The 27,929-nt window shown below is 43.4% G+C and overlaps 3 protein-coding genes across 7 annotated transcripts in view; 1 reads left to right on the plus strand and 2 right to left on the minus strand.

The window, feature by feature from the left end:
• Positions 1–24,505, plus strand: part of LRRC38 (leucine rich repeat containing 38) — an 81,132-nt gene extending 56,627 nt beyond the window's left edge. The window contains exons 4-7 of one of the 5 annotated variants that reach the window (XM_031556684.1): positions 27–275; positions 1,599–1,754; positions 1,861–1,938; positions 2,038–3,420. In XM_031556684.1, the coding sequence (XP_031412544.1) occupies positions 27–104 (78 nt within the window). In that variant the 3' untranslated portion in view covers positions 105–275; positions 1,599–1,754; positions 1,861–1,938; positions 2,038–3,420. Of the gene's footprint in view, positions 1–26; positions 276–1,598; positions 1,755–1,860; positions 3,422–18,472; positions 20,635–24,434 lie in introns of those variants that run through there. The other 4 variants (XM_031556686.1, XM_031556685.1, XM_031556683.1 and 1 more) reach the window with 4 other exon arrangements.
• Positions 20,726–23,921, minus strand: C23H1orf158 (chromosome 23 C1orf158 homolog). The gene is made up of 4 exons (XM_003212318.3): positions 23,638–23,921; positions 22,413–22,526; positions 21,741–21,918; positions 20,726–21,065 (listed from the first exon to the last, which is right to left on the minus strand). The coding sequence occupies exons 1-4, from the start codon at positions 23,893–23,895 to the stop codon at positions 20,782–20,784; spliced, it is 834 nt and encodes a 277-aa protein (XP_003212366.1). The 5' UTR covers positions 23,896–23,921; the 3' UTR covers positions 20,726–20,781.
• Positions 24,364–26,586, minus strand: LOC100544156 (arylacetamide deacetylase-like 4). The gene is made up of 3 exons (XM_010722930.3): positions 26,021–26,586; positions 25,767–25,830; positions 24,364–25,159 (listed from the first exon to the last, which is right to left on the minus strand). The coding sequence occupies exons 1-3, from the start codon at positions 26,364–26,366 to the stop codon at positions 24,385–24,387; spliced, it is 1,185 nt and encodes a 394-aa protein (XP_010721232.1). The 5' UTR covers positions 26,367–26,586; the 3' UTR covers positions 24,364–24,384.
• Between the last annotated feature and the right edge of the window lie 1,343 nt (positions 26,587–27,929).

The raw sequence follows: 27,929 nt of genomic DNA on the forward strand, positions 1-27,929 counted from the left end.
TGACTGGCTTCTGCTCTTACTTGCAGGTTCATCCTACTGCGATGCCTCAGAATGAAGATCTAGATTTGTTCTTAGTTTGTAGCATTTTGTTCAACCCAACATAGAGCTCCGAAAGCCCTGATTTTATTTGGAGCTTAGCACCCCTCAGAACAGCAAGGAACAGACCAAGCTGACACCCACATAACCCAGTGCAAGCAGAAGAGCAAGGCTTAGTAAAGCTTTATTTATGAAGCTGCCATTCGGGACACTCCATCACATCAAAGTGATTTTACAAAGTATGTTTGTTTGTTTTTTCCAGATAAGAAACTTTAATAATATTTTATGCTACTGATTAATGTCTAATTCATTAGTATTGAATTCATCCAGCTAGAAATATTTATCCATTGTTGGCATCAACAGTTACATAGTATTTATATTGATTTTCCATATTTCTAATTGCTGGTAAATGGGGCAGAACTTAAATTTCGTTCTTATTGGGATCCCTGTTACTATCTGTAACCTTCAGCACAAAACATGCCCCTGTTGGTTGGTTGCCAGAACTGGTCATCACCGTAATGATTCCCTGCAAATAGAACTGATGAGAAAGTGTCCCCAGGGTTGCTTTACTACTGCAGATTCTCCTCCACAAAGGCAGTGCACGGAGGTGACCCCATCTCCAGCTCTGTGGATGTGGGAAGCCTCCCTGTGAAGGGATCCTGCTGTGGATGGGATGCAGTGAGCTTGCACTCAGACTGCACTGACTCCCATCAGTGAAGCTGCCAGGTGGAAGAGCTGAATTTAGCTCCCTGTGCAATACACTGCTAGCTCAAGAAACACTGCCCATGCATTGTTGTAAAGATGCAACTTTGTCCTCCTTGACAATTTTCTTCTGAAATGGCTTAATTTTGTGGTGGTGTCTCCCACTGTCACAAACGAGCAGACATTTTACCTGCTTCAAAGGGGAGGAAAGATACTATGCATGACCCAAATAAAATGTTGCAGGCTCAGAGAGCCAGGAAGCAGCTGTCACATTGCCTGCAGATATGTCTCCTTGATGAAATGCTGGAGTTTGGTATGCGTGAGAATCCAAAAATGTGCAAGAAAGCAAATCTGCATAATGTAATTGAGATACAGACTGACTTTTTAGAAGTGTGCACGTTGAGTTAAGGAAATGTCTAATCCCCAGGACATTAAAATTAAGATCACCTGAAGCGACTGTCCAAACCTAGCATTTCATCCTCAGTCAGCCTGTATCTTTTTGAGACAGCTTCATTCCTGCTGTGTCTCTTACTCAGATGTGAGCATTAATGGGTTGGGTTTTGGAGCAGCATAAGAACGCATTGGGAAAGTACCTTGAAGGGATGGTTCTGGAAGCTCTTAAAGAGGAGCATACTGCTTCTCTCCCTCAGATGCATAGTTCAAGGTGAGCCACTGTGCTCTGACAGCTAAAATTTAGCCCAGCTTACTTAGGGAGAACCTAAAATGGTCTTGTCTTTCTGCTGTGGGAATGACTGTGTACAGTCACCTATAAATATGGATAGGGTTGCACACACTTGTGCAGCAGGGAGACAGTGTGTGTATAACAATACTAGAGCTTGCTGTAACTATCACCCCTGTAGACAGCCTCAGTGGAACAGCTGAAGCCTGATGGAGATGCTGAGCCTGAGACAGTGCTTCATCCCTAGTGGAGGTCCCTCTGTGCTGGCTTTCAAACCCATGGGAGCAACTCTGTGCAGGACATTTTACTGATCCAGCATGTGCAGCCTACACACTACGTGAGTAAATGAACTTAGTTTCCAAGTGGCCAGCTGGCACACTGCTAACTTAAGCCCAAAATAAAGGGCTTGGGATAGTTTCTGAATAGAATAATTCCTCTCGAAGGAACCATGGAGTAATGCCATTTGTGCTGTTACCTGTTTTTACTGACCTCTAGCTGCAATGAGTTGCTTTACTGTGGAGGTAAGTCGTGGTGATTCATTGTGGTGAATCTTCATGTGTAGCTTCACATCTTGTCTGCATCTTAAGCAAGATAAATCCAACTTGGTACTATCTCTGCAGTGTACAGCAATGCAAATCACCAACAACCATCAGCAGCAGACTAGGAAAAACACTCTTTTGTTCACGCTGACCAATCATCCATTACAACTGTAAATAATTAGCAGGAGAAACCTACGGGATCTTAAACTGACGGAGAGGATGACAGATGCTGTGTTGCAAAACAGAGTGCCTGAGTTATGAGGTGTCTCTCCAGTTCCCACCAGCTCTTACGGCTCACCAAGAGCTCCATGAAGCCATGTGTAACGTTAGGTTAGCAGGCATTATGTGCTTTTTGGGGGGGCTGTCAAAAAAACATACGAGTAAACACTTAGAACAGGCTTTTACTGCTGGTTTTGTGGGAAGTGAAAAGTTTAGAGGGAGGTGAGCAGCAAATAAGGGGTGAAGATGACAGCTTGGGCTCGAGTTGTTCAGCAGAGCTAAGTTTGCTTCACAGCAGCACTGTTTTGATGCAGAGCTGCTTTTTCTCCAAGCAGTAAGTGGGAGGTTCTAAAGGTTAGCCCCTTCACACCAGGTGTGAGATGGCATAGCCTCTTAAAGAGTAACTCAAACTCAAATAAATAGTTGCTGGTAGAGCTTTTAAAGCTTGTTGCTCACAGCACCTATTGGAAAGCTTTAGTTTGAATCTGAAATGCCACATGTCACTTAATAGGTTGTACAAAAGTCGGAAAGTCAGGAACACCCATATAGACAGTGGTGCTGGTGAGATGTGCTTCAGTTGTTTCACCAATCTGAGGTCATTCTTCCAAGCTGATGCCACTGGAATATAAATGGTTGGACTTCGACTCTCCCTTTCTTTTCCTTTCACCACCACCTGCTAAGGAAAGCACAGGATAGAGGCACTGTGCAGCACCTTACAGGCTCCCCTTATCTACAACAGAGAGCAAAAATAGGATTGAGTTGAGCACTAAAGCCAGCTTTGTGACCTTTGCTTAAAATCTGAATGTGATACAGTCTGGTTATCTGACATTCCAGGGCATAGCTTGGTGTTGTTGTGTAGGGCTTTTGGTCTTTAATGAGGGCAAGTGTTGGAAGATTTTACAGTAGCAATAATATTTAGTCTTCATGGTACGTAACAGGGAATAAATAAAATGAACATATTTGACAAACAGTTCTGGTCTATCTTTGCTCACCAATTTTTCTCAAATTGAGTGACTGTCGCTCTCTTAAGAGTAGATTAGGTTTGCAATCTGCAGTGGGTTAAAGTATTACTCTTTATCCTTTCAAGATCTGTCTGCAAATGTGAATTTGGGTCACAGAAGGAAATGACCAGAATAAATCCCTTACGGTCATCTTAGTCAGCTGGGCAAATGCACAGAGATGCTGTTATTAACAATATAAACTGTTATTGAAGATGGAAAAATATTTCATAGACTCACAGAAAGCCTGGGTTGCAAAGGACCCCAGCGCTCATCCAGTTCCAACCCCCTGCTGTGTGCTGGGTCACCAACCAGCAGCCCAGGCTGCCCAGAGCCACATCCAGCCTGGCCTTGGATGCCTGCAGGGATGGGGCATCCACAGCCTCCTTGGGCAACCTGTTCCAGTGCCTCACCACCCAAATACCACTTTCCCATTCTCCAAATATAAACATGGCACCTACTGGTTCTATAACAGGTTAACCAGAGAGATATCACTAAGGAGAGTGAAAGATTATCAGATGATGGAGTAATATTTTTGGAGGTGACCATAAATTGAGCTATTTGTTGAGCATTTGCCTTAATGTCATCATGGTGATGTTAAAGCATGCATGCTGGCAGAGGAGGTGTGGGACAGCAGCAAGAAATCAGAACTTCTGTATCTTCACATGGCAGAACAAAAGTCTGTTGCTCTATGAATGGTTTCACTGCTTTCTTCCCATAGCAAGTTGTAAATGTCATTAACTAGCTGTGACTGTATTAACTAGCTTCAGATAAGGCTTTGTGTAGAAAGTGACAGAGGAGCAATATATACAAATATTCCGTATTGCTACTTAATCACTGAATAACTGGAGGTTGGAAATTCTCAAAGTCTAATTGTAAATTGTTTCCAGCAGTGCTGTAATTTTGAAGCAGGTCTGAAGTAAGGTATATTGTCCACAGCTTCAAAAAAAAATCATTTTTGAAGCAAAAACTGGAGGGGGAAAAAAAAAAGACCTTTTTAGAGATTATTTTGTCTGGAATGGCTTTTTTAACAATCAATTTAAGAAGCCCAGCAATACTGGATTTCAGATGTTCGAGCCATAACCTCATGATCATTATACCAACTGACAAGAAAATCACTACAAATTGAACAGTTTAATTTATGTTATTCCTTGGGGGAACAAAAGCCATTAAGCTGAGAAATTTGCATTGTTTTCAGAAGAAAGTATTTCAGGCAGGCTGATTTGCTCACATCCCTTCCATAGTGGCATATGGGACGCAGCTTATTCACCACTGAGCAATGTGTTGGTGTGAGCACAGCAAAGGAAATAATTGCTTTCTGCTTAACCTGAGCTGTGCTTTAACAGGAATAATTTTAGTTGGCCTCAATTCTCATTTCACTACTGCATTATTCAGGGTCTGATTCCTATCTGGTAAAGATTGGTAGGGTTCTGTTGGTAGGGCCTTTGGCAGTGATGCTCTGTATATGCGTGTCAGTAACTGGAGTTTGTGATTTCTGCAGCTGGCATTGTTTGGAGACTGCAGGCATTCTGTGCAGAGACAAGTCACGTAGCTTTCCAGATTCCTTCTGGCTTTGGAGGTATTGCTCTCAGGTCTGTGAGAAGGGGATCTGACCCAACTCAGCACAACTTGGCTGCAGCCTTGTGTGACTGACAGCAACACAGAAGTTGCCATTCGAAGCACATTCTCTTGATCTGATAATCACTGCACGTCGATGGCCTAGTTTGATGAAGGATTTATAATGAATGTCTTTAACCTCAGCCTAGCCCAGCCATCTGCTCTTCAAAGCCATTTTCTGCTTCAAGGTGTCTCCCTGTAGTCTACAGAGCAGTGAGTCAGCTCCTCCCACCAGAGCAAACCATGCCTGCAAGTGTACCTGGTGCAGTGCCCAGTGGGAAACACAGGTTGCACAGAGCACAGCAGCTGGATATGATGGTAACCTTTGCACCGTGGTGAATAAAGGCTTGTCGGAGGTGGGAGTGTAGGCATCAAAAGGAAAGGGGCTGGAGTGGTGCTTCCATCAGCCCAGCATGTGAGCACTCACCTGTAGAACCTCCTACAGAGCACTGCACCAGAGCTTGGCAGTGTTGCTTTTCAGCTGAATCCCTGAGAGATGACATTAATCTCTTGAGTGATATGTTAGGTATGGGAATGTTTCATTTCTGTGGTGTACAAAGGGAGAGATTTTCTTGCTTGTAGGACTGATGATCTGATTAAAACAAAAATCAGAGATAATTACTTTGTCTGGACTAATCTATTGGAGGAGTATCTTTGCCATGCTAGTTTAATTCATTACTTTTCTGAGTCTTAAAGCAAATGACAGGAATTTTAGACTGATTGCTTGGTCTGGTTTTGTTTTTAGATGATCTTTTATTGAATGGAGATATGTGGAAAAGCATTTAAGATCTGGGGTTATTATTTTCATGTATGCACCCTTGTTTTCATCCCTGCAGCATCACTGAGCTCACACAGTGCCCAGGGCAGTACGTGTGTAAGGCTGCTTGCTCTGGCAGCATCACCTGTCATTTGCACAGTGTTACCAACAATCTGACCACTTTCAGTCTTTGGATTTGATTAAATCACACCACTGCTGAAGAGAAGACTCTCCCCAACAAGTTCAGTGGTTGTTGGATAGGTTTTTATAGAGCAAAATGCCTTTAGATTCTCCTAAGCTCTCGTGGTCTGTGTATTCATATGGGGAGCTTCCCATTCAGTTAGTTGTCCATTTCCCATCCTGAAGTTCATCTTTTTTTTTTCTTAGATGCAGGAATTGAGACCTCCCTGCTAGCAAGCCATCCTGTTTCTGCAAGCCTACAGGCAGCCCCTGATCAATTTCTCTCCTCCCATTTCTCAGATATCACCACATATTCCTGAGTCTTAATTCTTGTATGGTGACTGTCCATAGTGCCATGAGCACAGGATGGCTCAGAAAGGGAAAGTGTTGGTGAGGGCACTTCATTAATGCAAATAATTTTGAGGTTGTATAACTGCTCTCCCCCTACTTACTGTTATCATTAATGAATTTTTCTCAACCCTCCTGGATTTTACTCTGCGTTCTGTTCCACTGCTGCAGAATTAAGGATGTCCAATCTTAAAAGCATAAGAAGCTTTGTCTCAGAAAGTGACATGGGAGACTGGTCTTTTTTTCCCCATGTTCATTACGAGTTGATCCCCCCTGCTGGCACCTTCAAATGAAGTGATTTAAAATGGATGTGATATTAAAGCTTTAAGAAAGGGTTTTAAAATAAATGAAATGCTATCAGGACTGTAATAGTAACAGCTGCTGTGTCCACCAGCTGGATGGTGGAATTAATCACTCCGTCAAATCCCACTTTCACAGGACTTTGCTTGTTCTCTGTCCCTTCACTAAAAGCACTGGATAAACTCAGCAGAGGTGGCCCACAGCTGGCTTATCAGGGAGCAAGGAGGTGGAAAACTTCCCCTGAACTGTCAGCACGGCATGCACTGTGCAGCTGAGTTTGCTTAATCTGCAGCGTGCAGATTAAAATCCCAAGTTTGGAAGGAGTGGGAGCTCAGGCCCAAACCCCTGTGCATGGTGATGTGGTTCCCTACATGTAATATCGAGGTAAGAAAGTGCTGTTCAGTGCATGGCTGTGTTCACCACAGAGGCAAAGCAGGGCATTTTGTAACCTGTTTTTGGAGGAGTTGGAGAAGCAGCTCTGCATGCAGAAGTCCTGCCATCTGAGACTGCTGGTTGTGGTGCTTTGCTTCACAAAGAAGGAACTTCTTTTTTCACTATGGGATTGAATATTGACCTTGTCGAATATATTTCATCAATACTACAGCTTTGGGAGAAAAAGGACTTGTCCCTACTGACATGCAGGCTCACACTTTTACTCAACCCAGTTCCAAACACCAATCAGTTTCCCTGTCAGAACTCGCTAGCAAAACAATTTATTTCCAACTCTCTGACTCATCCCAGAAAACAACTGGAGTTTTTGCCTTTTGACTTTGACCCAAATCTTTATATAAAGTTTAGCAAGAGACTGCAGGGGGATTTCTTTTGGGATTAAACCACTTTTTGATTGGTTGGCAAGAGCTAAATTTTTAGTTGTATTTGCTTGGTCGAAGGAACCATTAAAAGGAAATTATTTTTAGTGAAACTGAAAACACCACTTCTCATTTGTACATCAGCTAGCAAATCAGGAAATCCAATACTTACTCAGGTCTGGGTTCTCACTCCCAACAGTGCAGCTATCTTAGCGAGCAGCCTTGGACAAGGCAGTTAACCTTTCTATTCTGTGTTTAACCATCTGTAAAATGGCTACGATACCACTTACCTGCCTGGTGCAGCTGTTCTGAGGCTTAATTTTTAATCAAGCTCTGTTAAAAGACTTTGAGCTCACTGCGTTAATGCTGCACCGAGAGGCAAGATGGTTTTATGTCTGTGTTATTGCTGTTAGAAGATCAGTCTTTCTGAGAATAACATGGTGAATGATATTGTTTTAGAAATGACATCAAAGAGGAAAGGGAGTACTGGGAAGCACGAGGAGAGATGTGCTGGGCTGGAGCGCCAACTTTCTGACACCTTAGAGCTCCTACATCTCTATTAATTATACATGGGGAGCAGCTTGTTAATGCATTTCTAACGACGTGTTGACTCAACCTCAGACTTCTATCCTGGTCTTTTGGGTTAATTTAACCCCAGGATCAGAAGGAAATGGACAGCTAGCTGAAGGCATTTCTGTAAGAGCACGGTAGGCTGCTAGGAGCAGAACAGCCCTCCTGGGGGAGAGATGGGAGGAAATGGGACACCTTTGTGGGGAGCTCGTTCTGAATAATTTCTCTTGAAGGACCTGGCATTACATTTCAGGCTGATTGTTCATGGAATATGACCAGGTTATCATCCTGGATGTTATTCTTCTACTTCTTTGCCCTCTAAAAGTTTCAAAAACAATTATGAAAAACACTTAATTTTACTGATTATGTCGTTGAGTCATTCAGGAGCTTATTTATGGAAAAATATAATTGCTTACATCTAACGGCAAGCAGGAATAGAAACCAACAAAGTACTATATTTGACCAAATTGCCTATTACATGCTGCAGTGCTCTGATCTTACCTAATATTTTTAAGCAAATTTGATGCTGTGTGCTTTGCAGGCACAACACCCACACCAAATTACTGTCATTACTGTTCTTTTCCCCATCAGTAGAGGTGCAGTGCCTGAAGTACAGTCCCATGGTAAGAAATGACTGCGTCTGTAATTTAGTGAGAGCCTCAAACAACACGTGCACTCTTTGCAAGAGAGTGGACAACAGCACAGCCTGAAGCTCCCATGGATGACTTTGTGGCAATTTCTTGAATCTGTAGATAAATACCAAGGTCATAAGGAACACTTGCCCTCACGTCCCTAAAGCCATTACAGTAGATGCAATCATTAGCTCACAGAACCTCTATTATTATTATTTCTTTTAAGAGTCACTTAGAAAATGAGACTTTCCAGATGCAGGACAACAAGCTAGCTGGGATGGTCTAAATTAAATAAGAAGTGTTACTGGAAAAGACATCCAGACTGAGTGGCCACGCTGTGACATTAGAAATGCATTACTTTCATTATGTTACACTGCTGATTCATTCACAGGAAAGTCCCTCCCAAAACTTAATGCTGTGTCTCAGACAATTTCTGAAATGAATTCCTAAGCAAAGAAACTCCTTTAGCAAAGAACTTATAAAGTAACTGATGATTCTGAGTGTGCAGGCTGAGATATCTTGAGAAGCCTGGCTATAAGGAAGTGCTGAGCACCTGCAGTTTGGAAAACATTGAAATCTGGAGCTATCCAAATAACTTCAGAAGGTTTGAAAATGCTAAATCTTACATTTAGCTTTAGCTCTTTACCTGGAGATCAGATCTTCAGTGTAATTTAAGTTCTTCTGGGAAAAAAAAAAGAGTAAAAGCAAAATGTAACCTGAGACATTATGACCATTCCCTATGTTGTCTTTGGGGATTTCTCTCTTCTTTCTTTTCCTTCCCGTGCTCTTCAGAAATAACATAACAGATATGAAGATTAAAGCTTTATCCACCAAGACATATCCATTTCAGGCACATGCATTAATCCATGGCACAAGCAATCCTGCAGCATTAAGCCTGCAGGTTATGCTGTTACGTTTGTTGCTAGAATTTACAGAATTGACCAAGCTAATACTTTGTGAGGCACTGGAACAGGGTGCTCAGAGAGCTGTGGGTGCTCCATCTCTGGAGGGATTCAAGGCCATGAATGGGCCCTGGGCAGCCTCAGCTGGTGGGGGCACCCAGCCCACAGCAGGGGTTGGAACTGGGTGGGCTTTAAGGTCCCCTCCAACCCAACCATTCTGTGATTCTATGATTTTTTCTCAATGTATATATATTTTTTTGGCTGAACAGCTGGTCAGTGTCAGCTAACAGCAGTGAGCTTTGGGAGTGATGTCTTTCAGGTGATGCTGGAAATTAGCAGGTGTCCCACTCTACAGAATGAGAGACAACAGGAACAGATTTTGGAGAGATTTCAGGTGGGCTGGAAATAAACACAACCTTCTTACCAGTAAATATTAACTGCCATTTAAACAGGTGTATCTGTACCGTATACAGTGGTTTCCTTGGCATGGGGCTGTCCCTGATTTTTAAGGGTTAATGCTCTCTTACTTAACCCCCCTTCCTCTCTCTCTGACTGGCTCAGAGCACTGGCTTTCATTTGAAGGGCACAGCACACTGAGTGATGTTCACATGATACCAATGACAGCAGCACGATAAGCCTATTTCTGACAGTGTGGCAAATTACTATTATGAAATCCCAGTACATTTGATTGCAGAGTGACTTTCAGAAGGGATCACAGGCAGCAAGGTTACGAAAGGCTCTGTGTTTACTGCAGTAATGCTGACTTACTGGAAAATAATATCAAGAGCTCTTTAAATAAAAAAAGCTTGGGAGATTCCCAATTCATAGAACGTTTGGCTGAGTATATCCAGCCCAGCATTACGTTTCTCTAAAATGAAAGGGAAAAATATCAGCAAAAATTCTCAGGCTGCTTTAATAGGACTCATCAGCCTCCAGCTGTCCTTCCCATCTGACTTTGCTTGCTTCAGGAGATTATTGTTGCTCTGTATCCTCAGAACTGCCTCCCTGTTTCAATCAAAGATCGTAGGATGTCTTGGGTTGGAAAGGGCCTCACAGATCATCCACTTCCAACCCATCTAGTTCAGGGTGTCCTGCATCCATAGAGTGCCCAGGTGAAAAGGAGAACAAGATTCAGATAAAGAAATATGGCAAAAGCTTAAGTGGGAGGAGAAATAGGCAATGTGTGGGTTGAGACAGCACATTACTGATCAGTAAAAGAAGTATATTTTCCAACTAAAAAGTCATCAAACAAACACACCTGCTGACTTATTGCAGCATCCAGAGCTGTGTTACAACACGGAGTGTGTTACAATTCTCACTGCCCCAAACACCTTTCATTTAAAATTAGGTGTGGAATAATGCAATCAGGTGAATGAAAAAGAGCAGGCATTAATGGCTCACCTTTAGAGCAAGGTTTTTATCAGACCCGTGATCATCACTGGTGATGACCACATCAGTGGTCATTTCATGGTGACACAGGTCTTCATTCCATTACCTAATGAATAAGTACAGTTATTATTTTTTTTTCTAGACTTTGCTTTTAATGTTTTTCAGTTATGATAGCCCAAATAAATCCAATTGGTTTTCTTGCTTTTACTAATTGGAACACCACCAAGTTGTGATTACTGTATTCATAAGCAGTGCTCTGATCACTTGCCACAATGAGAGTTTGTGTTTGGCCTGTTTCATAGCAGCACGAATACTGGGAAGCCTTAGCATTCTTGTTAAATTTCACTTCAAGCACATCTGCCCCCTAAATAGTGAAATGTTGGTCTCTGCTACACCATAGCAGTGCTCCAGAGCACTTTTTGATGCTATATTCCAGCCAGTGATGCAGCAAAGAGCTCAGCATGGATATGAATCTGATTAGGATGCCAAATAAATCCTGATCTTGATTTGAACCTCTTATACCTCTGTGATATCGAGGGAATGTTTTGTTTAAAGCAACCTTGTAATAAATTTGTGCTCTAGAGTTAGGAGTTTTAACAGTTTCTCTGCATTTCATTCAGTGGAGCAGTGATTGCATTGGCTGTGTCTGCCTTTACTGAGGGAAATATTGGTCCTGGCAGGTAGAATTGGATGTGGCCAGTCCAAGTCTGTCTCTCCATTACTTCTTCCTGCACTGCCTCTAATTGAGGAACTCTTAAATGATGACTGAAATACACCTCATCTCTATAAGTATGGATACAAAATAGAAAAGTTCCTAAAGTTTGGGTAGAAATTCTCTGGAGTTCATAGAATCATGGAATCGTCAAGGTAGGAAAAGACCTTGAAGTCCATCCAGTCCAACCATCCACCTGCCACCAATAGTGCCCACAGAACCACGGCCCTCAGTACTACATCTGCCCTTTCCTTAAGCACCTCCAGGAGTGGTGACTCCACCACCTCCCTGGGCAGCCATTGCCATTACCTTACCACGCTTTTTAGAACAAATTCTTTCCAATATCCAACCTGAATGTCCCCTGGAGTTTCATATGACTTTTTAGACCAGCTAAGGAGTGTATTTCCCCTCCAAAAGCCCCAAAACATAGATAATTTCTACTCCTTAGCGCATGTAAAAGCTAAAACAAAACTTGTCAATAGTCAGATATATCAGTATATATAAGAGAATGATTCTCTTTCCTACTTATCTCTGTTATCTTGTTTGAGAAAAGCGTTCACATGACGTTTGTTAGGGGATACATTGCCAGTATAATCTTGTTCGTCTGCGAGGTGGAATGTGGCTATTCCAGTCTCCTTTGATTACTTTTCCTGGCCTAATTAGGGATTTGATCCCTTACTTTATCCAGCAGAGACTTGCAGGGTTGTTTTTGCATTCTGCCCCTTTGCAATACGAGTATATTTAGCTGATGATGGAAGATGGCTTCCAAACGTAGGTGGCCACAGCCTGTCACAGGTTCAGGCTGAGACCAAATGGCTGAGGTTGGATGTGCAGCATCAACAGCTGTCTTTTTGTAAAGGTTATTTTATCAAAGCACGTGTTCTTGGAATTTGTTTCCTGGGTGGCATGCTGTGCCACGGAGAGGCCAAGGGTTTAAATAACCTCTTCAAACATAGCTTGCACTTTGCTGTAAGGCCTGAAGGCAGTTTTCTCTGAAGTCAGATTTGGGATGGCAATAGCTTTGGTGCAAGTGAATGGATGTGGTTACTGGGGCATTGTAGTGGCAGTGAACTCTGTGAAAGGGGAAGGCATGATGAACAGGGGATCGTTTTGCAGGCCTAACAGGTATTTGGATAAATGAGACTTTGACCTCTGACCTCAGCAGGGCCAGAATTGCACCTAAAAGCTGAAATGCTTTGAAAGAGCAGAATCATAGGATCATAGAATCACAGAATGGCCTGGGCTGAAAAGGACACAGTGCTCATCCATTCCCAACCCCCTGCTGTGTGCAGGTCACCAACCAGCAGCCCAGGCTACCCACCAACCCAGCCACATCCAGCCTGGCCTTGAATGCCTGCAGGGATGGGGCATCCACAGCCTCTTTGGGCAACCTGTTCCAGTGCCTCACCACCCTCTGGGGAAAAAACTTCCTCCTCATATCCAACCTAAACAGCTGCATAAAAGCTGTGAGGATGATGCTATTCCTCTTCGTGGTGACCAAACATATACCACTATTGTGACTGTAATTTTGGCTTCCTGAGATGTAGAGAAATTGTCTGATCGCAGCTGCAAAACGTGGCATGAGCTGCTAAACCCACCACACAAAGCTGAGCTCTGCTAAACTGCCACAAGTACCCAGGTTTGCTACCTTAAAATCTTGCTGCCTTCCTAATACTGAACTCACATTGGTGCCTTATTGCAGACCCACTCATCAGTGCTACTACATGTTTATGTGGGTAATTAAACACAGGTGGACTGCAGTCAGGATCTCCTGCTAAAATGACTCACGATGGGTAAGTCCCAACATTAGAAGAGGAGGAGGCAGGGGGTATTCAGCATTCACGTGGCTTTTCCTCTGCAACCAAATTAAAAGCATGGCGGTGCTACCAGCTGTCTGCCACCATAATCTGATAAAGAGAATTCTCAGCTTTGAGGCTGACTGGCTAATCAGATAGGGGGTGGTCTAATTGATAAAGAAATGAGGGGGCAAGGTAGAGATGCATGGGGGGAGGAATCTCCAGAACACTGAAGTGCCAGGGGGTACCAGAAAGGGGGGATTTCTTGTGAGTCAGCCCAACCTAGAAATGGAATTATTTGTAATCCCAATGCTTGCACTTCTAAGAATGGACTATTAACAGCCTGACCATATGCACAGAGCACTGGGAGTCTTTCCACTGTTTTCAGTTTACTTTGGACCACACTGCATGTGATGCATCTCACACTGTGGAATTCCTAATTTCCCCCTGGCAATACGGGCTGGGTACCTGCTGTGATATGCATGTTATGATGCCTTTTCCAGCAGAGTTTATGGACCCACAATGATCAGTGCTTGTTTCACAGAGAATGTATGCTCAGATATTTCAGCTTACACAGTGGCTGATATTCTGGTAAATCTGCATGTCAATGTTTATTTACCATGGGCAATTTTTGTTAGTCCTGACATAGGAATTCCATGAGAAATATTGAAGAGGAAATGATTACTGCTGCACAATTCTAAAGGGAAGAAAATAATTGGCCATGGTGGGTCTCCTTAAAAGAAAAACATCTGGAAGATGACTGCATGTCAGTAAGTTTTGAGGAAGGAAAAATGCTATTTTGGCTGGCAGAATTCTACCATTTTGATTCCTCAGTGGCAATCTCTATCACAGAAGCTATTCAGAAGCTGCTATTTCTTCCTGTCTGAAGCAAAATGCACTTTTTTATTCTAACGAATCTGAATAAAATTAGAGCACCATCAGCCAGAGCAATATTCACTTTAAAAAATAAAAAACAACTTGAAATTTCTTCCAGCTTGGCAACAAGCTGACCCATTACTTGGGGGGGGGGGTTGGTGCCAGTGCTCACATATTTAAAAGGCCATCTCAAACCTCAGAGGCATTTTTGACATTTTCCCATTCACAGGGTTGGTATTTGGGGGCTTGAGAGTGCTTTGTCTGTATTAAGATTTAAACTTTTAACACCTTAGAGCTGTCACCAGTCCACTGGAAGATGCTATTTTGATTTTCCTCATTAGCAGCTCTGAAAAAAAGAAGGAAAAAAAAAAAAATAGCACGTTTCTATTACGTTAGTATTAATTGGAACATATTTTTTTGCCTGTAGCAGTTTGCTGATGATGAGATTTCTGCACTGCTGACTGAAGTGGCCGTGCAGATATCCCCTGCAAACAGAAAATAAGGCTGTCCCTGTGAAATGACCTGCTGGAGAAAAGGCTCATTAATCAGGAACAGGTACAGAGCAACAGCACTGCCTTACACTGATCACACAAACAGGGGCTGACAGTGCTGCCTGAGCCATTAGGCAGAACAGTTTGGTAGACGTTAATGTTTTGTCGGACAGAAAGTTTAGTCAAGTGGTGGAAATACAGGAATGAGGATGGAAGTGCTCGTGCTGCTGCCCAGCTCTCCTACAGCGGTCACCTTGTAAGAGAACCACTGAGAAAGGGCCACATTCCTCCAAAAACCATGGGAGCTGCACTTCTGGAGGTAACGCTGCCTTCAGGTTTTGCGTCCTGGGTGCGAAAGGTAAAAGTGGATGCTGTAAATGACATGAATTTGTGTGACAGTGCAAATTGTTCTTGCTGTAACGCCTCAGGTCGTTTTAGGCTGGTTTGCATCAGCTTTTTTGTCTTCCAGTTACTCTGTTCATGAAAAGGTGTCCTGTTCATTGCAGGGGATTGGACCAGATGGCCTTTAAAGGTCCCTTCCAACTCAAACCATTCTGTGGTCCATTGATTCTATGAAAGAGAGAGACGTCTTGTTGCCATGTCTACCTGCTGTGTACATCTCACAGCTCCCTGTGCAGGCTCTGCTTTCTGTGTTGTTCATAGACCTGAGCCCAGTTTACCTTCTGCTCTGCTTTGACTTTGTGTCTACTGTAGTAGAAATGAGGAGTAACAACGGCATCCTTTATCTGCAGGGATTGCAGGATGTTTGGAAAAACTGCATCCAACGAACAGAAAAGTGGCACCATTTCTAGGAACGCATGGAAATTTACTTGCTTAGAGATTGAGCACTCATTTCCCTGAGATTGAAAAGGGAATCTGAGAGTGCCAGCAGTCCTTTGGTTGGCACTCAGACTTCCACAAACTGTGCAGTGAGCCCTGCTATCCACAGATGGCCTGAGCTCCACAGATCACAGCTCCCCTCGTGGAAGTGTTAGATGAGCCCAAGGCACCTCGGTGTGAGCTTTGGGGAGTAGGAAAACACAGCACATTCTGCCACCTACTGCCTCCCTGCATGTCTGCAGCCCTTACGTTCAGTGTACGGACTCTTGGTCTGCCCTAAGCTGGTTGAGATCTCACTGAGTTTATTTTCACCAGTATTGCTGGGATTGCTGTATTTCAACCTAGGGCACTTCAGAGGTGGGAGCGATTTGCCCCTGGTATTGTATGTATATATGTAACAGGAGCACAGTTTGAAGTTGAAAGCTGACTCTGGTCAGCATCAGCAGCTAGCACACGGAAAGCCAGAGCTTCTGTATCAATGTAGTATTCAAATTGCTTTATTTTTGTTTTCTAAAAGTGATAATTGAGATTTTCTCTGTATTGGCCGCTAGGCTGGTGTGCAGAGGAAGCTTAGGCAATGCACACAGCCTCTAAGCCCATTCTCCATACACACTTTTCTGCTTCGCATGAGCATCCCCTACCTTGAGGAGAAGTGGGGAGGATGAGGCTGAGCCCCCACACTGCTGAGCACTGATCTGGAGGATGCTGGGCTGCCATAGCAGGATGGAGCTGTATGAAGCATAAGGGAGACTCCAGCAGCACTCTCCCAGTGATCCTCATCTATCTCTCAGGCCAACGACTGTCAAGGACAAGGGCTGCCATCAGGTCAATATGCTCTTTAAATATAGAGCTGACTAAATTTAGTGTTAAATCTGCTGTGAAAATTTACAGCTCGTAACATTTACCTGACAGACATCCGGACTCCCTTGTCCAAATATACAGTTCCTTAAATTAGACATAAAATATGCCATGAGGCAGCAGCCTCAATTACATATTTACAGCACTGGATCAGGTAAGTATGTGTTTATGCAACCAGTCCTACCAGTGCCATGAGCCAGGGAGCTCTCAGGGCCACAGGCTGTTTCTGCATTGTCTGAGTCTGACATAAGGAAGCTGGTGTCCTTAGGGGCTGTTGCAACTCAAAGAAGAAAATCATGTGATGATAAACAGCTTCTCTTAAAAACCACTGTGCCTAGAGACTTTTTCCTCCTTAGCAAACATTATTGCCCCAAAACAATGAGTATTTTATTTATATAACCATTTATTTATAGGCCATTGTTGAATAGAATCAGGTCCTTCAGTATCCAAAGTGAATGCCCCCCATCGCTGCGACTGCAAAATTATTTCCAGCACGGAATTCTCTTCACCAACGAGCTCAGCAGTTACTTTGTGGTTACTGCAGTTCTTCAGTACCTCACACTGATGGGATAATTGCCTTTATGAGAAGCAAACAGCCTTTTGAACTGGAGTAGATTTTAAATCATGAGAAAACACCAAAAAGGAAGAACGAAGGGGATGTCTTCACTGCAGGCAGCACGCAGCTCAGCCCAGGTTCGTGGCATGCTGCAGCACTCAGTGAGCTGCTCTCAAAGACAGGAGGCTCCTTTGAAATGGAGTTTGAATTAAGGAAGAAGCTTCAAAAAGGTTGTGTCGCATTCTGGGCAGTTTATGTACCCTTCATCAACTCAGTGGCAGGGCAGAATTTCTATGAGGGGAGCCATGCTGTTTAGAAAAGAAGGATCAAATTGTTTTTAAAAGCTAGGAAATGGATTTTTCCTGAATTGGTGCCCTCCAATACGGCAGGAGGATTACCATCATTAATGTACTACAGCTTAGACCTACAGGAATAAAGCATATCAGTGGCACGGGCTGAAGGTGGTGTCTTCTAAGATCTGATCAGTCCACATCAGTTCAGCAAACAGCATGAAACCATGGTTCTAAAAAAGGAATTGTTAGCTACAAGTGGCAATTCAGTGTTTTTGTCACCAGTGCAAAAAGTACATGAGATATATGGGCAAGCTTTGCCAGAAATGTGTGGCTGCCATCAAGGAAAGCTTTATTCTGTCCTTACAGAGCTGGGTCACTCTGAACCCATTCCCAGGAGCTATACTTGCTTGACCAGTGCCATGGCTTGTGCAGCTCTGGAGGACAGCACTTGGCAGGCATTGTATCCTCATTAGGTAGGGCTTAAATTCAGCCCAGTGAAGCTGTTTTACCTGAAAACTGACTTAGCTCTTTATAAGCACCTTCCAGTGAATATTTATAACATTCTGAAAGAGGCCTCCTGCCCAGCAAACCTCTTGTCAACAGCCTGTTTCTCTGCTCTGTAACCACTCTCCCTTCACAGCTGGCATCCACAGTCCCAGTTCCTGCACAACTTGCCAACCAGCATCACTGCTCCTTGTTTGAGTCCCAACGCTGGCTGAGATCCTCAGTCCAAAGAATCGAGCTTCTTGTCTCTGCAGCTCATCCAGCCTGACACTGCTCTCCTTCCAGGCAAGAAATCCATTCGCTTGAGAGACACGCGTCAATTCCAGCTGCCACCTTGTCTCCTTAATGTCACAAAAGTTCACAGACGAGGCTGATTTCATGCAACCAGGGCTGTCTAGAATGTTTTTAGAACAGGGAGTTGTTCCAAAGCATCCAGTTGTTGTGTACGGAATTGAAGAGACCACTGCACTCATGCTTTCCAGCCACAAGTGAGCGTAACTAAAAAAGCCCTGACACTAAAACAAGGTGTTGGTTTTTTTTTTCAAGAAAAGCCTGGATGAATGTGACACATCTGCAAAATAATTTGCATTTGAAGAAAATGTTTGGCACAGCGATGTTTCATAGTAATGCCTGATTGGGTAACTTTCTATTGTCTTGATCATTGGGTGATCCTTTGCATTTTGCAATGATTCCAGGACTCCCAGAGTGCTTGGCACACAGTAATGGATTGTGGATTACAACAGCTGAGTGTTCTAGAATAAATGTTATCTGTTCTGCGTGTTTAAGAAATGTGCTTTCAGCAATAGCTCCATCATTAAGACCAATTAAGTCTTATTATCATCTATTCTGTCTGAAATTTTGTTTTGTAGAATGTTTGAGCAATGCATCTGCTATGAAGATGAAGAATCATAGAACCACGGAATAGTTGGAGTTGGGAGGGACCCTCAAGGCCATCAGATCCAACCCCTGCACTGAGCAGGGACACCCACAGCTCCATCAGAGCCCCCTTCCCTGACCTCGGGTGCCTGCATCACCTCTCTGGGCAGCCTATGCAGTGCCTCACTGCCCTCACTGCAAAAAACTTCTTCCTTCTATCCAGTCTAAATCTGTCCTCTTTTAGCTTAAGTTCAGCAGGCTTGGAGGCTCGAGTCATCAAAAAGCTAGTTATCTTTGCTGTCTATTTAGCATTGCTGAAGTGAAAACAGCTAATAACTTCAACAGTTCAAAGCCAACATTTTTCTGCCAGGTGTTATTAATCATAACTGACACGTCTTGTGGAGTTGTGCGTTCTTGTAGTGAAGAGGCTCTCTATCAAAATGCATTTCGTCCATTTAGCTACCTAGCGTGCTATGCTTGGTTCCTCTGGGTGTCACAGTTTTTTACTTGTAAATGGCTCAGTGGTTGGAGGGATGAGAGCTGTGCCTGGGGAGCCCTGCCCAGTCAGCTTACAGGTTTGGAATGAGTGCTTTATACACATTTAATGGACAGCATTTGTGCATCTCAGTAATCCCCTGTACCTCGAGCAGCTCGTTGCTTCTCACAGATCAGCTTTGGTTTTAGAAGCACCGTAGATAATAATCATAAATGTTTGATTTACTATGAATATTTAATACTTATGAAGGGTTGATGAACATATTTTTAAACAGACTGGCAGGATTGTGTGAAATGAAGAATATCTATTTATACTTGTCTGACCTGCATTCCAAACAGTGTATGGGCTTTGTGTTTTTATTAAGATAGAAACCTGGTTTGTATTTTCATTCAGATTTTAAATACACTTTTTGTGGCCCTACTGACAATAAAAGGAATCTGAATGGACTTCCTTACAGATACTAGAATTATTCTATCATCTTCCAATTTCCATCCCATTGGAAGGAATCCCTTCTTTATCAATTCTCTTCAAGATGTTTTTTCAAGGGAATATGTTTTTCCTAGCACAGTGCTAAGAGCTGGCTGTGGTTCACTGATTTCTTTTCATCTATTTGCTTTCTATTTGCTAAGGCTGGGAAGCCAAAGAGACCCCACCCTACATACTGCTGTATGTAATTACCAGGGCTCTTTGCTTCTCTAAAAGATCTCAACAACAGTGCTGCTTTCAGATGCAGACAGCTGAGCTCTGCATCCAGCTGGCAAACACCTCCCAAAGGTCGGTGGAGAATCACTTTGCCAATAGGTGCCACTGTTGCTCCATGTATTTGTGCCTGAATCAGCAGCGTCCTTCAGTTCAGAATCAGTTCAACCTTGAAAAAAACAAAACTAAATCCTGGTGACTAAAAGTGCACCTCTGTGCAGAGGTAGAACTCATGGCCAGAGGTTTGTCCAGGCCGTGAGTAACGAATATGCTTTATCTTGTGCCTAAAAGTGATTATAATATTATAAACATGCATGGAATTAATTACAGATACGTTTCATCAAAGCCTTTAAGTTGTTGCGGATCTATTGTTGAACCTCGGACCAGCAGCAGCTGAATCTTGATCTCCTGCAGATCAAACATGATTTAAATGCAAAACTTCCACATTAGTGCAATAAGAACTGGGACTTCTGTCAGCACTAAGTACCAGGGTGCCCCATACAGCGATGCAAAGGCCACAACTGCTGTATCTCCTGGGTTCAGTGCTGGGTAATGTAAGGGCAGTTAATGTAGTTTACTTTGCAGCTTATCTACCATTAAGTGCCATTCAGTATGCAAAGCCAAGGGCAGCTGAGGACTGCTTGCTGACTGCGTCGGTGCAAACCTTGCTTCACCTTGTCCTTAGGTATAAAGCCATTCCATATGCTTAATTTGCTCTTTGACGTTCCAGACATATAATGGAATAATGCAAGCTTCTTTTCTCCTCTTTCTTTAAAGAAATGTGTAGCAAGATGCATGAAAATGAAATAACTGAAGAAAATACAGCTAAGGGATTCATATGCTATTAGGTTCTGCCTCACTATGTATTTTTTAATGCAGCTACCCACTGACTAGATGCTGACACATACGTAGAGTATTAATATCTCCTGTTAAAGGAATCTTCCCAGCCATCTGCAGCTTAGAATGTAATCCAGCAACGTTTTCTAACTAGCAGCCAGCCCTCCAACCATATAACCTAATTCCCATTCCTTCCGCATGGAACAGATCACTCTTACGTCCATCAGCAACAAGCTGTATTAAGTAGTGCTTAAGATCACACTAAGCTGTTTACATGGAGGCAGCTCTTGCCTTTCTGTCTCTCACTAGTTGGCTGAGGGCTTGCAGGTATCTCTGACCCCCTTCATAGTCCAGGATTCTGCTCACACGGGGAAGCTGTCCCGTCCTGGAGGAGAGGCCGTGAGGTTTAGCTGCACGTCTGAACTGGCATGGAGCAAAAGCTGACGTCGGTGGCTTTTCATAGGAAATGGTGTAGATGCTGTTCATCACTCCAGCTTCTTTCCTGTGCCATTTTCTCTTCAGGTGCTCAAGAAGTCCGTAGTTGGTGGGTGGTTCTGAGACAAGAAACGATGATGTGTTATAAATGGTAGAATTAAAACTTTGATCCTGGTGTTTTTAATCTGCAGTGGGCAGTAGGAGTGTTTCTACTATTTTGACAACAGAGGAAGGACAGAACAGCAGTCTGGTTGTTCCCAGGACAGGTGTGTGTCCGTCTGCCTGGGGGGAATCACTGTAAGGTACTGCTAGGAAAACAGTCGTGATACAAACATAAGGAATCCTGATTCTCCGTTGTCTCTGTGATCGGTATTAAAGAAGTTAGCAGAGATTTACGTAACTCCTACATTCAGAGACATAGTAATCACAGAATCATAAACAGCTTAGGTTGGAAGGGAGACCCTAAAGACCATCCAGCCCTCCTCTGCTGATTCCCCTCTTTTCGTTTAAAGCCATTCCCCCTTGTCCTACCACCATTACACCACGCAAAATGTCACTCCCCTTCCTGCTTACAAGTCCCTGAAGCACTGGAAGGCTGCAGTGAGCTCCTCCCAGAGCCTCCTCACCTCCAAGCTGCCCAAGCTCAGCTCCCACAGCCTTGCTTCGTAGCAGAGGCACACTGCAAAATCCACTTTTAAAACGATTTTTAAAACAGGAGGGGCTCTAAGTTGCTATGTTGACCACTCCACTACGTCCCATCTTTTTTTTTTTAAATTAATAATACCAAAAACTACCAAGAATGGGGAAGTCTGATTTCTGAGGAACCCATGCAAACTTGCGTCCGTTCCAGCTGCGGAGGGGAGGCAGAAAGGGAACGTAACCATGTCTGTTGTAGTTATCCTCATACTCTGATACTAAATGTCTGCTCCTCGGTTCCTCGTGGTGTGTGAAGAAGTGCTGTGCTGGCAGGCCCTGAAATGAGATGGACGTTGAACCGCTCCGTTTGTAACATGCACAGCATTCACATGGCTTAGCATGCTTTTGAGTCTGTGCTACCAGTGATAAAATGTCATGATACCTACACTGCCTTTACTTGCAACTTAATTCCAAGATTAAGGACGTTTGCCTTTCAAGTATGGTAAATTTTCAGTTAAATTAAGCAACTACATCTGCATAGCATGAGGTCTGATTTGTCCTCCCTGCTTCCATCCAGTACTGCCAGGGAGCTCTGGATCCTGCAAACCAGCCACAGAATCATAGACTCATTAAGGCTGGAAAAAACCTCTAAGGTCATCTAATCCAAACCATCCCTCTACCACCAACATTGCCCACTAAACCAGAGCTGAGTGCCTTCTTTTGCACGTGCATTTGTTTTAGGATATGAAATGTGCCTTAAGTTGGTTATAAGTCATTGCTGTTTGGTACATTAGCACACAGAAGCCCACATAGGAAACTCTTTTACTTACCTCGTACTTCTTCATCATGGTTGCTCTTAGCGTTCGCTCTGGTTTGTGATCTGGGAAGTGAGTGAAGTCTGTGCTGTACACGCTGCAGCCAAGTTTCCCACAGGGTTTTATAAACTGGAGAGATGCACAGCACTCAGGAGATAGCAAAGGCAACCTGATGATTACAGAACCTCTGTTCTGCTGCTACTTTTTATCGTCTGTGCATTAAAAAGCAATTATTTGAAAGGAAATCTACGCTACGGCCATTGTAAAATTCTACTGTGATTCCTTGGTGTTAATGCAAGATACTGGAATAGCCATTGAAAAATTACTCATGGTTGGGTGTTAAATACCATCCCCTGCTGTGTGAGCTAACATCTGAAAAGTATTTTGCTCCAGGTCAGTTGAAGAAATGCAGAAAAATTGAACATCTTCTCGGGAAAACTGTTCCCCAGCTGCTCTCTTTGGTTACAAAGGGCTTTTTCTTAATATTCTCTGGGCAATCTGTTCCAGTGCTCTGTCACCCTTACCGCAAAGTTCTCATTACTTTCCAGTTTATTTCAACCTCGTTCCTAACCTAAAGAAATACATCATGGATTTCTTTTTTTCTGCGTGATGCGCTGTGATCACATCAGATTTCATAACTGTCAGGCCAAAAAAAGAAAAAAAAAAAAAGAAGTGATTTTATTGGAGTCAGGAGCATTTGCCCTAATAGCTCCAATTATCGAAACTAACTGGAATATTTTAACAAGAATTAAAGGCTTAATGATAAAATTTGCTCAGGTAATTTGTGCTGTGTAATTTGTGCTGACATCCAGACTAGTAAGGATCCAAAGATACAAGTAGTAGGTATCAACTTATTGAGGTGTTAATGAAACTCCTATCGTACTGGGCTGTGTGAAGTTGTATATATGAATGTTATGTAGTTGTGTGTGCTGTATGTAGTAAATTGTACAGCATTCTGAAGAGATCGCCATCAAAAATGCCATAGTGCTTTTAGTTGGCAAGTTTTATATCTGGTCCATGGCAAATGTTATATCATATTCTGCAATGCCCGGGCATTGCTTCTGTCCTGGCACGTAGAGAAGAATGGCAGATTATAAAATGTATGGATCTACAAGTAAGATAATTCTCCTTCTCCCCTTCGTTGCTGTGCTGAGGTGCTTACACTGCAGTGATGTACAACCTGCAGAGCATGGCTTCCGACCCCCTCTGTCCTGCTCTCACACTTCCTTCCCAACCTTACCCTTTTCCTCTCTTCCAGCCAGTTTCCAATGAGAACTTTAGTCGAGTACTTTGGTTGAACTTTCCACCAATCCTCTCCACCTTTTTTCCATTCAATCCTATTTCTTTGTCTCGCCAGCGCGACCTTCCCTGGCTGCTGAGTGACTGTCTCTCCCCTGGTGTGGCTGGGTGCTAAAAGCAGGGCAGAAAGGAGCTCCATTTCTTCTTCTGTCATGCTGGGAAGTGGGCTGTGTGTGGCACTGCTTTGCCTTGGAGCCATTTTTGTTTTGGTTACTGCGACCGCAGTAACCACGTTCTAAGCTGCATCACAGTTACTGCTGGGCAAAGCAGTGGCTCCTCACCCACTCAGGTTTTTTCCTCATGCAGAGCTCACAGTCACAGCACAACACACCCAAACACTGCGATGTCTTTTACTCATTTACACCAGCACAGCACACATACCTGTGTGATGGCCTCTCTTGACAGGCGGATAGATGCATTTTATTGTAAGCAAGTGGGACAAACCAGGAAGTCCATTCAAAATAACGTTCGTATTTATTGACACAGCTAAAGATAAGGGCTTGCAGCATATGTATAATATTTGCATATTCCATTTTCCAACTAACAGCTGGAATGAGGTTCACATGAGCCATGTTTGTCATCTTTAATGGCTGCCTTTGAATGACTACCCATCACCTGATATTAAATATCCTAAAAAGATATTTTCTAGATTGAGGCATGAACAGACTCGTGGAATCTAAGATGTTTACTATAAGCCCTTAAGGAAGTTAACAACGCTGTCCAATCCCCTTTTCCCAGATGGAAATGACAACCCACCATAATCATACAGGCTTATGATTCCATGGAACCCATCCTCGAGGTGGCACCAGGTCACTTGGACTCCGTTGTCCTCCAACCTCTTCTTGTACAGCAAGCCATCATCCCTCAGCACATCATATTCACAAGTCAAGATGAAGGACTCGGGCAGCTGGTGAACAACAGCATCTTCAGCTAGCAGGGGGCACAGGTTGGGCTCACAGAACCGCTTCACCGTCTCATAAACTTCAGCCATAAAATCCGTGGGGTTAAGTGGCTTCACTCCTCTGACTTTAAACTCTTCAGGGATGTTATCGGGACTCACCCACTTCCTGTACTTCTGCCTCATATCTGGAGGGATATGGGAGCCCTTCAGGACCTCCTGCATATGTGATGCATCCCCGTTTAAGTACTGCAAAGCGAAGAAAGCAGCGCGTTCCCGGAACAAGAGAGGAACTCCCCGGTTCTGATGATAGGATGGCAAATTGAAGTCCAGTGCCTGAAGGCCTGGGTAGATCAGGATCTGAGCACGCAGCCTGGGGAGGTCTGCTCTGCCTGCCAGGGTCTGGCTAACAGCAGCAGCTAGATTGCCCCCAGCACTGTCCCCGCAGACGCTGATCTGTGCAGGATCCACCCCGTAGTGCTCTGTACTCCTCATAAAGTGTACGGTAGCATTAAGACAGTCTTCATATGCAGCAGGGTATTTGTGCTCAGGAGCTAAACGATACCTAACGCATAACAGACAATACGGGAAAAGGAAATATCATTAGTGTTAATCAGGGAGTGTTATCCTACACTACCTTCAAGCCAATTCGTTACCTCCTGAGCAGGTATTTCCCAGCTAGTGGTTGCAGATAACACATAACTTGTGTGTTCAACTACAAGAATTGTCTTCTGATTAAGAAACAATGAGCTTTTTTAATTAATTTCTTCATTGCGCTACGTATTCTTGACAAGATAATTTAGTGATTTTTTGCCTGTGTTTCCTATGTGCAAAATGGGAGTAACACAGCATGATTATTCTCTCTCTGGTGTAAATTACAAGCATTTGGAGCATCTTGTTACATGTTCACATGTTCAGCACAAAGAAGATGCGTTCTACCTAAGTTTTAAATTCGATTTTCTTTGTATGCCATGTATCTCTATCCTGGTGTATCAGTGCATTAACAGCTATGCGCTGGGAAATCATAGCTGTCATTATTTGTCTCTTTTCCTATGCTGAACTCTTTAGAAATTTCTCTGTAAAAAATAACATCTCGAAAAACAGTGCAGCCCTGCTGTGGCACCCCAGCAGCAATAATCTCTGAGCAACAGGACTGGATAGGGTTGACTTACTGAACGGATACAACTACGGATTCACTTTCTCTGGATAAGTAGCGGCACACTTTTTCATAGGTATCTGGAAAAGAAAGACTTTCATTAGTGCTTTGTCTTTGAGACATCTAGGGGTTGTTCATTTCTAGGAAGGTGTTTATTTGGCTTCATACTTTCTCCAAAATCCCATGCTGAAAGCTCCTCTTCTTTCAAGACAATGAAAACATGAAAATGTTATATTTAAGTTACTACAATTCTTCCAGCAAATGTCTTACCGAGACTTCCAAACACCCATCCTCCTCCATGGAAGAAGAGGATAGCTCTCCTTCGCCCTTGAGATGTGGCTTTTGGCTGGTACACCCTCACAGGTACTTTGTTAAACTGCAGATCCTGGATAAACAGCTTCGGGTCCACCCTCAGCCTCCATCCTTGTCGCACGTATCGGCCAAAAGTGATTTGGCTGCAAAGTCCTGTCTTCTCCAAAATCCTTCCCTGTTCAAAGTTAAGAATTAAGTCTTGGTTTAGCCAACATATAAAAAGCTCCACATCACCCATTGGTGTTCTATAATAAGATGTAATGATCACAGTATAAGAAGTTAGAATAACTATCATGAAGACCATTGAGAGAAGAAGATAACGGCTATGAAAGCATCTCCTAAACTGTCTCTAAATGGCTTCTTATATTCTACAGATTGAGTTCATTCTCATTAGTCGTTTAGTCATTTTTTTTGCCTTTACAAACACATGGAAAACAGTGAGGAAATATAACTTGGCAGCTCATAGAATCATAGAATCACAGAATGGCCTGGGTTGAAAAGGACCACAACGCTCATCCAGTTCCAACCCCCTGCTGTGTGCAGGTCACCAACCAGCAGCCCAGGCTGCCCAGAGCCACATCCAGCCTGGCCTTGAATGCCTGCAGGGATGGGGCATCCACAGCCTCCTTGGGCAACCTGTTCCACTGCCTCACCATCCTCTGAGTGAAAAACTTCCTCCTAATATCCAACCTAAACCTCCCCTGTCCCAGTTTAAGACCATTCCCCCTTGTCCTATCACTATCCACCCTTGTTAACAGCCATTCCCCTTCCTGTTTATACTCTCCCTTCAAGTATTGGATTGGTTTTCTTGATAAGAATGCTCACTTCCAAGAAAGTGTGAGATCTCAGGATGAAGTCACAAAGCAATCATATCCATACCTGGATTCGCCCTACCACGGAGGAAAGACCTTAAATCTTCTGGAATCTTCCAGATCATATTCTAAAGAATCAGATGTGGAAGTCTAGGCTTCACAGACAGCAGTTGGAGAGTTTATCAGTTGTCTGACAAAAATAAAGCTCTTTCATTCAGGAAAAACAGATTTCCCAAGCCCTCACTTCCTACAGTGAGTAAAAATCCTACTTCTTTACTTAAATCCACCATCGTACTCACGTCACATTATAAACATTTTATATAGGCTATCCAAATTGGCAATCCTGGAGTATGTATTTTAATCATCAGCCTTGCCCAGCACACCTCAGTGCTCATTCTAGTCTCATTTACACTTGATCAGAGCAATTAAATACACAGGAACATCCTCGTAAACTCTTACAAAGCTCTTCATTGCACAAACCAATACTCTTGAATAAAGCTTGGTGGATTCATAAGTGCTTAATGCTGAGGGGCATTGTGCAAGTTTTATTGGTTTTATTTGCACAACAGGAATGAACAGAACCAAGCATCCCTTCCCAGTGCTCCTGCAATACTCTGAGCTGGAATGTAGATCTGCTGCAAGGAGCGGATGAGGGGAAGGTGGGAACAACACGGAGGGGCTCAAACACAGCGCAGTGCATCGTGCTGAGCAAGATGCCCGTTTTAAAAATGCTTCTTTATCCGTCCACCTTGTGGGAGGACTCAGGAGGGCCCGTCCCGAGGGGATGGATGTGGTGTAAGGAGCTGCAGGAGGGCGGGATGTGCGCAGTCAGCAAAGGGAACGCTGTGGCGAAAGGAGGTTTTTAAACAATTCAAAGGAGCTGTAAAGCGAGAGAGGAAGAGTTGAGCAGAGCTCTAATGCCGTTTATGCAACGCCGTAAAAGTGAGTCCAGGGATTAAGTAAAGAAGCCCTAACCGGATTTGGTCCCATAAATGTCAGCGGTGGCAGGAGCAAGTTGCAGGGCCGTTCCTTGGGCAAGGTGACTTCGCCTCCAG

This window comes from Meleagris gallopavo, chromosome 23 (genome assembly GCF_000146605.3).
Source record: "Meleagris gallopavo isolate NT-WF06-2002-E0010 breed Aviagen turkey brand Nicholas breeding stock chromosome 23, Turkey_5.1, whole genome shotgun sequence".
NCBI classification, from domain to species: Eukaryota; Metazoa; Chordata; class Aves; order Galliformes; family Phasianidae; genus Meleagris; species Meleagris gallopavo.

What these genes read in the sequence shown, in the direction of transcription:
- C23H1orf158 (XM_003212318.3), bottom strand. Translation starts at nt 23,895, where the DNA reads ATGGCTCCAAGGCAAAGCAGTGCCACACACAGCCCACTTCCCAGCATG. An exon ending in GGCTGGAAGAGAGGAAAAGG is followed by an intron (nt 22,527 to 23,637) that starts GTAAGGTTGGGA and finishes GCATCTCTCCAG; the next exon opens with TTTATAAAACCCTGTGGGAA. An exon ending in ATCAGACTTCCCCATTCTTG is followed by an intron (nt 21,066 to 21,740) that starts GTAGTTTTTGGT and finishes TTCTTGTCTCAG; the next exon opens with AACCACCCACCAACTACGGA.
- LOC100544156 (XM_010722930.3), bottom strand. Translation starts at nt 26,366, where the DNA reads ATGGTCTTCATGATAGTTATTCTAACTTCTTATACTGTGATCATTACA. An exon ending in ATGGGTGTTTGGAAGTCTCG is followed by an intron (nt 25,831 to 26,020) that starts GTAAGACATTTG and finishes TTTCTTTTCCAG; the next exon opens with ATACCTATGAAAAAGTGTGC. An exon ending in TCCGTAGTTGTATCCGTTCA is followed by an intron (nt 25,160 to 25,766) that starts GTAAGTCAACCC and finishes GTTATGCGTTAG; the next exon opens with GTATCGTTTAGCTCCTGAGC.